The sequence below is a fragment of the Lagopus leucura genome, unplaced genomic scaffold, assembly GCF_019238085.1.
Source record: "Lagopus leucura isolate 7727_CA_CO unplaced genomic scaffold, USGS_WTPT01 Super-Scaffold_100014, whole genome shotgun sequence".
In the NCBI taxonomy this organism is placed as follows: domain Eukaryota; kingdom Metazoa; phylum Chordata; class Aves; order Galliformes; family Phasianidae; genus Lagopus; species Lagopus leucura.
The window spans coordinates 5,042,980-5,057,161 of NW_024962268.1; the positions used below are offsets into that span (position 1 = coordinate 5,042,980).

The 14,182-nt window shown below is 40.0% G+C and overlaps 1 protein-coding gene across 1 annotated transcript in view; it reads right to left on the bottom strand.

The window, feature by feature from the left end:
- Positions 1–3,155: 3,155 nt before the first annotated feature.
- The window catches only part of SERINC5 (serine incorporator 5), a 37,789-nt gene continuing 26,762 nt past the window's right edge, over positions 3,156–14,182 (bottom strand). The window contains exons 6-12 of the mRNA XM_042875383.1: positions 13,349–13,560; positions 12,464–12,559; positions 8,203–8,329; positions 6,598–6,664; positions 4,497–4,536; positions 3,693–3,840; positions 3,156–3,401 (exon numbers count right to left, since the gene is read on the bottom strand). Coding sequence (XP_042731317.1) covers positions 3,254–3,401; positions 3,693–3,840; positions 4,497–4,536; positions 6,598–6,664; positions 8,203–8,329; positions 12,464–12,559; positions 13,349–13,560 — 838 coding nt within the window. The 3' untranslated portion in view covers positions 3,156–3,253. The remainder of the gene's footprint in view (positions 3,402–3,692; positions 3,841–4,496; positions 4,537–6,597; positions 6,665–8,202; positions 8,330–12,463; positions 12,560–13,348; positions 13,561–14,182) is intronic.

The following is a 14,182-nucleotide window of genomic DNA, read 5'->3' on the forward strand; positions in this document are numbered from 1 at the left end:
GCGTCTCGTACGCAGCGGTGAAGGCAGCAGCACCGCTTTGCAGGCTCAGTTCAGGCTTTCCAGTTCCAGTGCCACTGCTCTCATGGCAGTAAGTCTGAAGGCACTTGTTAAAAAGATTCTAAAAGCCCATCTCTGTGAACTGCTAGCAACCAGTGATTCGAGCATTTGAATCTTAGACCCTAGCCAAGATTTTTACTGAGTAGTTATGTGTGGAAAGTTCACAGTACAGATCTCATAACAAATGCTAAGGCTGAAATCTTTGCCTGGCCAGCAAGAGGTTGTGCCTCATTGAGGCTTTGTGTATCGAGGTGCTAGCAATTATTAATTCCTTAGGAAGGCCTGGAGACCCACAATCAGATCTGGGGTCTCAGAATCATTTCCAGGGCCTTTTACCCACACGGCTTGCTCAGGTGCAGACAGAACAGCATAGTCCGGCACTGCCCTGTTCTACCCTCTGTATACCCACAAACATGTAAAGTCAATAGCTGGTGAAAGGGGAGGGTGAAGGAACAACTCAGCAAGGCTAATCTGTGTAAGAAGAATGAACTCAGGCCTCATTGCAGAGTTTCCTCTTACAACCCTGTTTCCCTAAATACAAGTTATAAAAAGTGCGCACGAGGAGGTGCATCAAGTCCTTATGTAGGCAAATACCCACATAAAATAAGCATTTTTATAAGCAAATAAGAACATCTGTTGGCCAAGATACGTATTAAAATCATCCAAATTTGTGACTAAGTTCCCTTTTATCAGATTCAGAGAACAGCTGCCATTCATTGACTTACAACCTGACATAATGCCTGCTTCTGTAGAGCTTCTTGCCCAGACTGTTCTGCTAGAATAGCACTACTAATTTTAATAAAATAGGTTTGTTTTCTCATACTGACACAACATAACTGACACTAGAAAGCAACTCCTACACCATTAGAAAACATAGCGAACATTCACCAAAGGAGGACTGTAGGGCTGGACTATCTCAGTTGCAGCTCACAGTTTAGGTTCTGGACCAAGACTGTTTGTCAGAACAGCTGCTACTAGTAGGGCGATACAACATTCATCACTGCACAGTCCATAAGCTCTTATCTTAGAGATGACGATTAAATGCTTCCTAATTGCAAACACATAACAAGTGCCTTTCTGCTGCAGAAGGATCTGCTTTGCTGGATTCCAAATGCAGCCAAGCATATGGGCCTCCTGCTAATAGAGTTCTTAACAAGACCAGTATCTCCCAGCAGAAGCAAGAATGACAAAAACTAGCCACCAGTTTTTAGAGCTCTGGAGCTGTAAGAGATTCCTCCTTCCCATAGTCTTCACTCCAGAGGCATTTTGAGGCTCCTAGTCACTGCGGTAGGCAATGTCCAGGACATTCATGCCTGCAGATTTTCCTTGAGGTAAGAGCGTTAGAATTTGGGAAGATAACACCACTAGCAAATTGCAAGCAGGACAGGAGCTCTAGGATACCACAGCAAAAAGACAGCTGAAAACGGCAAACAAAACAAGAGCTGAACTGAGATGTATTACATTAGGATCACTCACCAGATGTGCCTTAGCTATCAGTTGTGGCAGCAGAACAAATAAGGCATATCAATATTTTGGCCACCTCACTGGCCTCTGTGTTGTGCTTTTGTCTTGTAGAAAGCATTGGGTGAGCACTTAAGGCTCGATCATGTTTTCAAATAAAGAAAACAAAACAAAGCAAAGCACCCTACGCCAGCTAAACTGGTTCTTTGCACACGTCGCATTGTGTGTACATATGTATATGTGTATACACACAGAAAAAGAGGAAAAAAAGCCTTGGGGGTAACTTGCAGTTGTAAGTTCTTCCCCCTGGTAAGTAGATAATTTAAGTAGGTTCAGCCTTATTCAGAACTTCAAGCATTTGAGCTGTTGTCCAACCGCCAAGTCGTTTGCTAGAAGAAAAAAAAGATACATATACGTGTATATGTACACACATATATATATATGTATATAGTAGGGCTTTATATTGTCAAGTCAGTCATTTGTACTATGGCAGCTGTTGTCACACTGTGTTTTCTGCTTTTGTTTTCCTGACTCCTTATCTCACTACTGGAAACAGGAGCACTATAAAAGAAGTTCCATTCCCATTAACAGATCTGTTGGCTATCTCCCATTGCAACAACAAAACTAATGCCAACAGAGAAGTATAAAGGTAGAGCAGTTAGGAAGAATGCTTCCAAACAACACAGGCAGAAAAGGAGGATGATTACAGTCCTTTTTCTATCACTCTATTTTCAAATAAGTAACGGAAACAAAACTGAAGACCCTGGGAGATCCTTAGACACAAACTGAGACAACAGGGTAGAAAAGTAACTGAGCACTCCACGTTTAAAGCTATCAGTAACTGAACAGTGCTCTTGTAATTAATATTTCCTCAGCAGAAAACATTTTGAATAAAGACTGTACCGTATCTTAAATCCTTGTACAGTACACAAAACTTGCAGTTACTAATCTTAATCTGGCAAAGCAAAATCAATCAAATTCAGAGCTGAAGAATCTCTGTGCGTAGAACTCCCCGCTGTTAATAACTGGATAAGTTCTGAATTGCATAGAATGTTCAGGTGCCTGTTAAAGTTACAGTAGGATAAATACTCTATTTTCAATGGCAGATTGCTTTCTCAATCTAGGTAATACAGTAATTTATAATATATTTAAACAATGTTTAGATGTTTTGGCAGTCAAACTTTTATATATTCTCTATTTCTACAGAAGTATTCAGGTATGTTTCTGGAAAAAGGGATTTGTGTACTACTTACAAGAATTATAGGCTGAACAAAACAGCAGTTCACATCATCATTGCAAAAGACATGGTTAATAATACAGTATAAAAAGGAATGTGTTCTGCTAGAAGATGTATCTTCTGTAAATGTTTGATATCTGCACCATTATTTGTTTTCATTTTCTTGCCAATAAGGTCAGAGAAAGATTGTCAGTTATTCTAAAAGCATTTCACTTATTTCTGTTCATGAAACAACCATGTTCTTTGCACTACGCACATCAGTCTTAAAAAGTTTTGGAATAGAATCATCCCTTTGGGCAACACTTCCTTACAATTTCAATATGGTTAAAAAAAAGTTTTCAATTATTTTAATCTAGCTAAAAAGTTACTATCTGGCATATTATGATAATGAGGCAATGGGTGTTTCCTCATTACAAAGTGACCACTGAACTTTATTTGTAACAGGAAAAAAAAAAAAAAAAAAAAAGAAAAGATAAAACACTCAGCTTTTTTGAGTGTTCACACTGAGAACTCTCTGGTTGGGCAACACAGCGGAGCAACAAGAGTCCATAAATAGAGAAAGACACAAAACCAACAGGAGACCATCTTAATCCAGAAGATGGACCAGGTTCCAGTGAAGAATTTCTCAATCTGGGCACTTTCATAGCTGTTAAAGAGAAGAAAAAAAAAAAAAATAAGCAATAAACTCACTGTGAAAATTGTAGTAGCCTCTGTTTCTCCAGGTGGGTCACACACTGCAACTAGGTTAACACAGCCACAGGGGAAAGCAGTTATCTGCAGAGCAGGAGCTCAGTCAAAAATACCCCAGGAAAGACGTGAGCCCTCTCTTGCAGCCTCCTACTTTATGAGAGGAGATGCACTAGCAGCAGGCACTGCCACTCAGATCTCTCAGTGCACAGAGGCATTAGTTTCTTGGCTCTAAAAGAAATGCACTTACTGGAACCAATGAGTTACTGTCATCATTACGTAGAGCGAAGCCAGGAAGAAAACAAAGTGGAAGAAGGTATAGCTGTACACTGTGCTTTTCTTTTCATCATAAATCACGGTCTGGCCGCCCCTTTTTTCAACACGCTCCTCAGCATCAGCTTTAAGAGACAAAAAGCAAGAAAACTTCAGCAAATTTAATGAGAACTGAAAATAGTGGCTAGATTCATGAAAAACAACAAAATGTCTAGTGCAATTCTGCAAACCAGGAGACAGAGCATTTTCCTGCCCTCAGGGCATGGGCCTAAGCATTCAGTAAAAAAAAAATGGGAGTGTCACTGAAAGGCTGCCCTGTATCAGGTTGCTGGTACATTGGTACTGGCTTGCCATTTTTTTGAGTGTCTGGCTTATTTGTTTAGTGTCTGGGTCTACTTGTAGGATATCCTCCTGGCAAGTCCAGGTTGATATCCCTTCATGTTCTGCAAACAGGGCACACCCTTCCTGAACTCCTCCTGAACCAGAGTCTCTGTGGTGCTGCTAATCCAAAAATCCCACAGTCAGTCACACCCATGTTCTTTCTGTACGTTTCATTATCAAGTCATTTGTTAAGGAATTATTAACTAGCCTGTTGTTTGAAGACAGTATTGATATATGTGCTACTTTCCTCCTTAGTCTAAGGGTGAATACTTCAGTTGTTTCACTTTGACACGATACAAACCAAGGATACAACAAACTTTCTATGCTTGTGCCTTTAACTTTCTTTCTTTGATCTGAAAGCCACTAGGCTGGGTAAATTTTGCAGTGAAAATGTAATTACCATCTCCATCAAGCACGCAGCAAAAGCAGCAACGAGCCACCTGTGGAATAAACAACAGCAAAGGTGTGAGCCTGTGCAAGCAAAGAAGCAGAACAACTGGTGAAGAAGGCCTTGCTATGTCCAAGTTACCAGCACTAATTTAGAAAAATATGGCTTGTTTTTCCAACCAGCACGAAACTGCAATTAAGATTTGCCAAATTGTTTGTAAGAGCAGCTTCTAAGCTTTGGAAAAACCTACTTGGAAAGAGCTGGGAGCAAACAAATCAATCTTTAGGAACCAATCTCTTCTATATAATTCAAGATCAGCTATTGGCAGTATTGCACCGTAAACTGTGACAAAATGGTGGAAAAGCTAATGGTGGAAAAGTGGTGGCACATTAAGGATTCAGAAGGACACTTAAGACTCACATCTAAGTGTCATTCAAATAAATTCTTCACTGAAATGAAGATACAATGGACTTGCAAAACTGCTGCAGGCACTGGGAATAACAGAAATGCAAATGCACTTATCTTCAAAAAAATTTGCTGAAGTGGATCTAGACTGAGTACAAGGAGAAGGTTGTTGCTTCATTGAAAAGAACATTTTTTTTAACTGATGGAAAAAGGAAAGCTGAAATTGTCTACTGAAGGGTCAGACACTCCCTGTGTCGAGAGTTCATGTAAATGAAAAAGTGGTGCAGAGAGAACAATGAACATACAACTAGGTGCACTTTTTGCATAAGACCACAGTACAGCTCAGTGCTGTGTACTGCATTCACCTACATTATTTTTTCTAATAAAATTCCTCTCTAGGATTTAATTTTGTTGTGGTCTGATAAAGATAGCATGTGACTTCTGGAATGCATCAAGCCTTCAGAGTTTCCAATGGAAAAAAATTACAGCTTTCACTCTACCTGTGATTACATATACTCATTGGGTTCATAAATTCATGAGAAGTCAAAAAGCTCATTCTTAAGGGACTGGTCAAGTGTTTAAGGAAAACTCTTATTCTGTATCTCAACAAATTAATAGGCTTTTTCCATTGTTACACCAAGCCTTTAGCTTGAGTTTCCCTTTGGCTGTATTAAGATTCTAAAGAAAATCCTCCTCAAACCTTTTAATGAGTTTCATTTGTCAGAACTTAAGTCCTTGCACACACACAGTGATGCTAATAGCAACGCTGGCACACGTACAACTAGCCCTTCCAAACACTCAGCTGTCTTCAGCATGGACACTGAAAGACTTCCTGTATACCACTAGCAACTGTAAAGCTATGTTTATATTCATGGTTGGAAAGACAAAGGACCTCTATTACAGACAAAACAATCAATGCAATTAGTTGCTCTCTGCCAGTCATTTCTTTACATTTATGTTCAGTGGTTCTTGTACTGCTCTTCAAAACCAAATGGTGCAGAAATAACTATGTTGGCAACTGCTGCTGTGCAAAAGCTGAGCCTTCCCAGTTAATGGGCTGCATCCAGCAGCTTGTGCTCCCCCTGCAGCAGAGCACATGTCAGCCCCAAAGCCACACTGTGCTGCTACAAAGTCATGGCTTTTTCAGAGGTAAAGAGAAACTTCTCTAGCACCTGACACACTCCTAAAGCTAACCATATTTTGCTTTCTCACATCCAGGTGCTGCAAATACCATCTGCATTTCTGGATTCTCATACATGCTTTGAGCTTTGCACCTCTGTTTTTCATTATTTAATCAAAGTTCATGTGCACAATAAAAGCAATCAGGATTAATAATGTCCAGGAATGTCTTCAGTTTCTTAGCGCCCAGCAGACTTTATCTTTTAATGAGAAAACAAGCTTGTGAGGAGCAGAAGATTTACAGGAAGTCTTCACAATGCTATGCAAACAGCTAAAACGCCAGAGCATTTTACTACTTACATTTTTACATTTTACATTTTTACTACTTAAAGGCACTGCCAAGGGACCTGTAACAGCTGCAGAAGGGTCAGAGCAGACATATATTCATACAGATCCAGAGGCAAGCAGCATGTGTACTACAAGCACTCTTTTTTTTTTTTTTTTTAACCGAATTACAGGTTAGTTAGCCATGAAAACAACAGCAGGAAAAGCACACAATGAAATCTGTGCAGACGAAGCAGGAACTCACTTCAGTTTCAGGTGCTGCATATATTCCTCTCAATGCCTCAGAACTTGCACGTGTTGTTGAGGTCAAACTAAGAGCAAAAGAAGACAGAGTAAGAACTCTCTGCAGAAGCCTACAAGGGTGATTTTTCACCACAGGAAACACAAGTGCAAAGCATGTGAAAAGTTTATTCTGCACAAGCATAAACCAGCCTACAGATGGCCACAGGCCAACTATGAATGAATCACAAGCTTGAAAGTAGGTCACTCCTGAAAGGGGGTGAATTCATCACCTGCAGACAGCAGCAAACAGCTCAGCACTCCAATCTGCATTTTAGACAAGATCTTCCTTGCTGTGCTCAACTAATGCTTCTATATTAATTTCACAGCCATTGCTTGGGCTCAGCGTTCATAAAATGCTTCTCTACAGGCTTTGCAAGTAAAGAAACCTGTCACTGGCAGCAGTCAGCTTTCAGAGCAGATCACCAACTGCTTGTCACTATTCCAGTCACTAAAAATCACTTTCTTGCATGACAGTAATCGTCTGGGGAAAATCTCTTCTAGTTTTGTAAGAAATATTTCTTATCCAGCCAGCCTTCCCCTCTCAGGATCATAAATCAAACTTTCCACAAAGAAAAGGGTGCTAACTGCTCCGCATGCACTCATCTGCCATAAGCAATAGGTCAGAATTCCCTTTGAATTCTACTTGGCAGCCCTCATCTTCCCAAATCATGGTGCATTTCCCCAGCAGGTTGGCTACCTGAAAGTTACTCCCTAAACACCCTCCTGATGCACTGGAAGATGCTGTTCCATGAAAACTAGATCCAAAGTACAAACCCACATGTTTGATAGCAGGATTAAATAGGCAAATATTCATATTTGATGACGGAGGATTTGCTGTGCTACTTCTTCAGAATGCCTCTCGTATTCACTTTAGAATTATTAGTTTCAGTACGTAAACTCTGGACTCAGAAGCAGAAACTGCTCAGAAGCTTACAACAGACAGGCAGTGCTGTTTCCTGGCAACTCACAGTCATAACAGTAACACATTATGTCTTTATTATCAGCAACTGCCTTCCCCCTTGGTCTATGATTTAATTTATTGATGCAAGCTGCAATAATTCCAGGTGAGCATCACAACACTACAGGTAGGGACAGATTTCAGAGAAGACATTGCTGACAAATGCTGATAGTAGTCCTATGCTCACAAGTTGTTCAAAAGAAGCCCTAAACCCTCATGTGTTTGTTTATTTATTTACTCCAAAAACACCAGAAGAACAGCGATAGCATCTGCCAGGTTATTACAGAAATTCCAGACAGCTTTCTTAGACAGACACATCTGCATGGATTTATTCCTACAGGACAGTAAATACAGAATCAAAGCACCCTGAGACTGATCACCTTCACGGACAGCGTAAACTTTTTCCCTCCACCTTCAGATTTAAATTGTTCTATTCAATTTTAATGAAATATGGTTGTTTCAATAGTTGCTGGGCTTTTTTGAAATTAAGGGAACAGGAACCTTCCATCAAATTTTTATTTCTTGCTATTACTTTGCTTGAGGACTGCTATAAGCCATCATTAGATAGACAACACTGCATTTATAGCAAATGTAAACTCCAAGACTTACCAGGAATATAAAATGCAGCCAAAGAGAATGGTAGTACCCAGGCCTGTAACCAGGTTTTCATCTCCATGTAGTCCTTGGCTAAACTCAGGCACACATATTGTGATGTTCTGATTGTTTTCATCCAGGACTTCATAAAACAAAAATAACATGAAAACCACAGTTATCAATGCTCGCTTCACTTCAAAGTACTCTTCTGCACATAGTTTTTCAGGAAACTTTTTTTTTTTTTTTTTTTTTTTTTCTGATAATGAGTAGATACAACTCAGTTGCATCCTTCTACCTTTCAGAAAAATAATACTGAATAAATTCTGCAAACCTAACCTTACAGATCAGTGTTCCAGAACAAAACAGTGCAATTTAGTAGGGTAATAAAGCTTATTCACTCAAGCTGACAAACAAGGCAACAGACTGCTGAAATAAGAAGCTGGAAGTTTCCCAACACTTCACCCAAGACTACAAAGCCATACAAAACCAAGATAGTATGCATCTCAGATCATAATTTTTTGCATATGCAAGAGCGCCCTGAGGATAACTACGAAACTCACACTTGGTGAAAAAAGTAACTCACAGTCTGGTCTCAAATATGTAGAGAAAAAGAGATGTAATGTTTGCAAATACTACTTTTAGGTTCCTGAAATGAAATAAACTACCTACTATGGGAATGGAATGTTGTTTCTGCATTATATATTAAAAAGGGCAATTGATTTGAAGAAGTATAACACAATGTATTTGTATTCTGTAACTTATCCTTAGAAATAGTTGATCTAAGAAATACAAACACTGTATGTATTAACAGCATGCTTTAGAAACATTATAACTGAATTATGTGATTAATTCTTTCTTGCAAAACTGCAATAGTTGTTAAATGTTCCAAACAATGTGGGTATAGTGTTAGGGATTAGAAAACATACTGTAGAGTTGTTCTGTTAGGATAAGAAGCTCCCAGCAAAAAAAAAAAAAAAAAAAAAAAGATTTAACAAACATAGAGAAGCTAAGGCCTCTACACAAGGCCAGACTGCCTCACTCCATGAGAACGCTGAAATGTGACAGGCAGGCATCAAGATATTCCCCTCTGTTCTCCTTCTGAGCTTATCTCTATGCAAGGACAGACGGATGACCAGAACAATGACCCAGGGTAAAGGGCACAAATGCCAGGGGGCAATTAAACAATTAGGAGGTTATGTTTATGTTTATGTTGTAAAGCAGGCATCTGAAAGTTATCACCAGCTGTTTGTTAAGAAAGCAATTGTTAGAAGGCATTTAACCAATTAAGATATTTGTGTCTGGGAGGCAAGGATTTGTGTCTACTTGGTATTTGTAAGATTAGTGAAGCATCGCAAAAGAGTGTGAACCTACAGTACTCAGCCAATGAGGAACCAGGGGAGAAAGAGATCAGCGTCAGGCAATGGGGGATAAAAGATGTAACGCTGTTTTCTGTGTGCTCTCCTGCTGGCAGGAGGCCTGCCATTGCAACTGCAAATAAAATCTGCTTTATCAGAGATACTGTCCTGATAAATTATTTGGATATTTTCAACACCTACTTTGAGTCAAAGCATAGCAACAGTCTGCAGCATAACCCTAAAAGCATCTGATCACAGCTGCATCTTATCTCAAGAGATTTCGTGCCAATGCCCTTCCAAGCAAACTGTGTTCCCATCTCCCCTTTCCTTCTGCAGTGCGGCAGCAGAACTATTTGGAAGGCCAAAGGGCAAAACGCAGCAAAGGCTACATGCAGGTTAAAAATAAACTCAAAAGTCAGTTCCATGACCTGGTTCCATGTAGGGCTGCATAAGATCATTATCAGCAGATGACAGGAACAAAACCACACCAGGAGCAAGGAAGGGAAGACAACCTTTAGGGAATATGTTGGCAAGAGATGTGCAGAATCCCCCACCTGCATCCATCACGGTTGCAGCAACAAGGTAGATTACTGTTTGGCATGCCTTCTAGCTCAGTTTGGCACTAAAATCAAAGGCTGTGATAAACAGAAGTTCAATGGACATTTCCTTTTGTTTGTCTTTTACTTCTGACATCTGCAACCATGCTGTATGTTGCAAACAAGTATTTGTGATGTGCATTTTCTTCAGGTCTGGTTTGCACTATGGCTGAATTGCAGGCCCCTGCTCAATGAATATGTCAGCATTAAATCAGTGTATGGCAAATCTGAGTGATGTGGTACAGGACATCTTACTGTGTCAGCTCCAGCATGTGCCATTGCAAAAGCTCCACAAGCCATTATGAGAGTTAGTTTGACAAAGACTGGGATGAACACAATGAGGAACATCTGATTCAGGGAGCCTGAAAGAGCATGCCTGATGCAAACTCTGCCAAACATAATAACCACACTTGCAATGCGTACCAGAAGAATCAGAGCACTCATTCCTTAAACTGCTAAAAGCTCTGATTGTCACAAGCATGAGATAACACAAAACTAATGATTTAATATCATACATCACTTTCTTCCCTTTCTTTTCTAGGACAGTGTCAAATCTTATGAATAATTCAGATGACATCTAACTCAATTTCTATACTCATTCAAAAACATTGCTTACATTATTAGATATATCTTCCACCAAAATAGTCTGGTTTTTGTTCTTAGCTCTGGAATATGTTTGTGTTATGTGCCTGTGTCTACACAAGTGCGAGATTCTTCCCCTCTCTTTCATTTTCCCTCTGGGCAAGTGACTGTAAAACTTCTCATTTCTGCCACTGAGCTTCTAGCTATCACTGCTTTAGCTTTTCAGTATTAAACGCTGAGCAATAATAGTGTTTTTTTTCTTTAATGATCTGAATCCAGACAAGTCTTGTGTAAATGAAAAGAATATTACCCATCCAAACAGGTGATTCTAATTGTTAAATGGGAAGAAGAAACAGGTTGAGAAGAGCATGGTGATGCTGAGAAATCCAACGGTAATTTGACATGCCATGAGTTATGTCAAGCAGGAATTCCTTTAATACAGTGCTGAGTGCATGAGGGATCCACCAAACATGCCCAGCAAGGAAAGAGGCAGCTACACATTTATAGGCACAGTGTATACATATTCATTACATTTCAGAGAAATTGGTTACATATGCACTGAATTTAGAAGAACTTTTCACCATGTTGTCCCACCCTTCTGAGCACGCATCCTAAAATGTGAGGAGGGTCTCTGGGCCCCATCTGGTGGTCGTTGAATGAAGGCTATTAGTCATCCTCACAAAACCTTCCTCACTGGGAACTTGTAACTTTTAGGGAGGTTGCATTGTGTCACAACAGCAACCCTGCCTCCTTATCTTCACGGGACCCTCCCCACTGAGTTGAGCAAACAACAACTCTGCTTATCTTCACTGGACCCTTCACCCTGCTCTAAACAGCATCTCCTTATCACTTCAGAGGATCCTTCACTGAGTTGCAAACAGCAACTCTACTTATCTTCTTGGAACCTCATGTTCCTATGGTTTCTGTGTTCCTTCCTAGATTTATCTGCTTGTGCAAGCTACGAGGCCTTGTTTAAGCAAGGCTATACATTGTCTCCTTGATTCATTGTAAAGTCTTGCTGTGTTTTTGCAGCATAAAGGACATAGTTAGAATGGTAGACTACAGGAACTCAGCTGAAGAACAGCATGACTTCAAACAACTATGGCATAACACCAGGTCTTTACTCAGAATGTTTCTTTTCAAAATCAAAGATGAACAATACTCAAGTTTTTGTTCAATTGGATAGCAAAGGCTGTCTACTGTAATAATTCTAGGAGAAACAAAGGATCCACTCCGATCGCCAGCACAGCAAAATAGAACAAAGCCACTTGGGTGCAAGGCACCTATAAACTGGTGTGGATCTAGTAAACTTTGGGGTTGAGCTGATGACCTGACCTCATGTAGAGGTACTTAAGAGCCTCTGTCCCAACTTTTTTCCTATCACATCACCAAAGATATTGCATATTTAGTTACATCCTATTATATGAGCACAAGCACTTGCCACATCAATGGACTCCAGGACTCTGGGAAATTTATCAGTGGAAAACAAACCAGAATGACTCTCATGCAACAGATGCAATCCAAAAACTCTCAGTTATGCTCCCCGGACCAAAGCATTGACAATACAGGGAGAGCATTTACAGTCTCTCAAACGCTGCCCAAATGTATTATGTACAGTTTCTTTTGTACAGGGCAGAGCAGATAAAAACCAGCACTCCTACGTTCCTCAGTGCTAAGCTTTCCTAAAGGCCTCCTTGATTTTAACACGTGGTTTGTCTGAAGGGATTTACATGAAGCACTTACTAGTTTCTGGGGGCTTGCTGGATAGTGCTGAGAAAGTGAGGTACATGACATAGCAGCTGATTACTCCTGACTGCAGCAAACCAGAATGGGGCTGGCCTTTAGAAGAAAGAGAATAAAAGATCATTTTTGTAGATATTCTAACAATCTGAAAAATAAATTCACATCCCTTAAAAAATAGCAAGCACATTACTGTCTTTCAAAAGAGGGGAATATCACTTATTTTTTATTTAAAGCAGTTTATAAGTTTAGATATGTTTCCTCCAGCAAGTGAAAAGAGTTTGCTGTTTAGTTCTGCTGGCTGTTTTAAAATGGCATTAAAGATTCCCACATAAGAAATGAATCATCTCTTTGGTCTTGCCAAAAGCACCAACTTTCCAAAATGCTATTTACAGGCTGCCACGATAGATTTATTTGCCCACAAAACTTGTTTTGGAGACACTTGAATTACTACTTCCAGGTCCAATAAATGCAAGATATTAACAGCATACATTGAACATACCAGAGAAGAATGAAATACTTCTGTCAACTACTTCAGGCCCAAACTTTACAGATGGTAAATCGCAAGCAGCCAAAAGCAAATGCTAAAATAGAGGTGAAAGAGCATTACTGCCATTGCCTCAACTGCTAACGTTACAAGTGCTATGTAAACTCCTGTACACCTTATCAGCCATTGGCACAGGAGCATTCTTTACACTATAGGTGCTTGATGGTGTACCCAAAACATCATACATCTCTGTAGTTTTAGCAGCTGAACTGGTAAGCAACAACAGCACAGCACAGTGTTGATAAGGAGACAGGGATAAGAACAGCAATAGCTCTGAACTATCATGCCTCAAGGCGTACAACTTCAGCAGCGCTAGAAAGGAGCAGGAGGTCAGCACTCACGATTCTGGACGCAAGGTGATATGGCTACCAGTGACACAAAGAGGCACAGGCCACCATTGACACCAATCAGGATCTTGTTAGACAAGCAGCCCTCTGAACGCGTGTAGAAAAGAGCCATGAGGACCAGGGCCGCCACAGCAACAGAGTACAAGATGAGCGTGACCAGGGCGAGCAAACCACTCCACATCTGCTTGTGATTTGCACTTGCAGTCCTGGGAAGACAGAGACAAACGCCTTACTTCATCTCCCAAAAAATGAAGTTCTAATAGTTGAATAGTTCATGTCATCAACCACAAAAGACAATGCTTACGTTCCTGAAATGTGTGTATATCAGCACACTAACAGAAGCCTCTACTAGGTTCCATCCATGAAATTGAAGGAAATTTTCCTTAGCATTAGTGCTTTTTTATCAGTGGAAACGAACATCTATTGTAGAAGGTGCTAATGCTAAATGCTGCTACACAGAAAAGCAGCTCTTGTAATTAGCTGTAAAAATATCTGCCATGTAAGATCTCAACTCTTCCTCCATGAAAATAGACATCTAAGAAAGGTTTGCTAAAACCCTTCCTAGCAGTCAACATGCTAACTAGGACAAGAGAAGACAGCAAGGGTTGTAGTGGAAAAAATGGAATACAGAAAAGTACAGAGGAGGCAGTGAAAGTTCCTGTATATACACAGGAATACAACTTAAGTATTTTAATCCATAAGCAGAGGCTAAAGACTGGAACCATAATATCAAACTGAAATTAAGTCATGCCAAAACATAGTATATGTGGGTTGACAACGGAATCTTGCATGTTTAGATGAAAACAATGAAGTTAGAGAAAGCAGCAG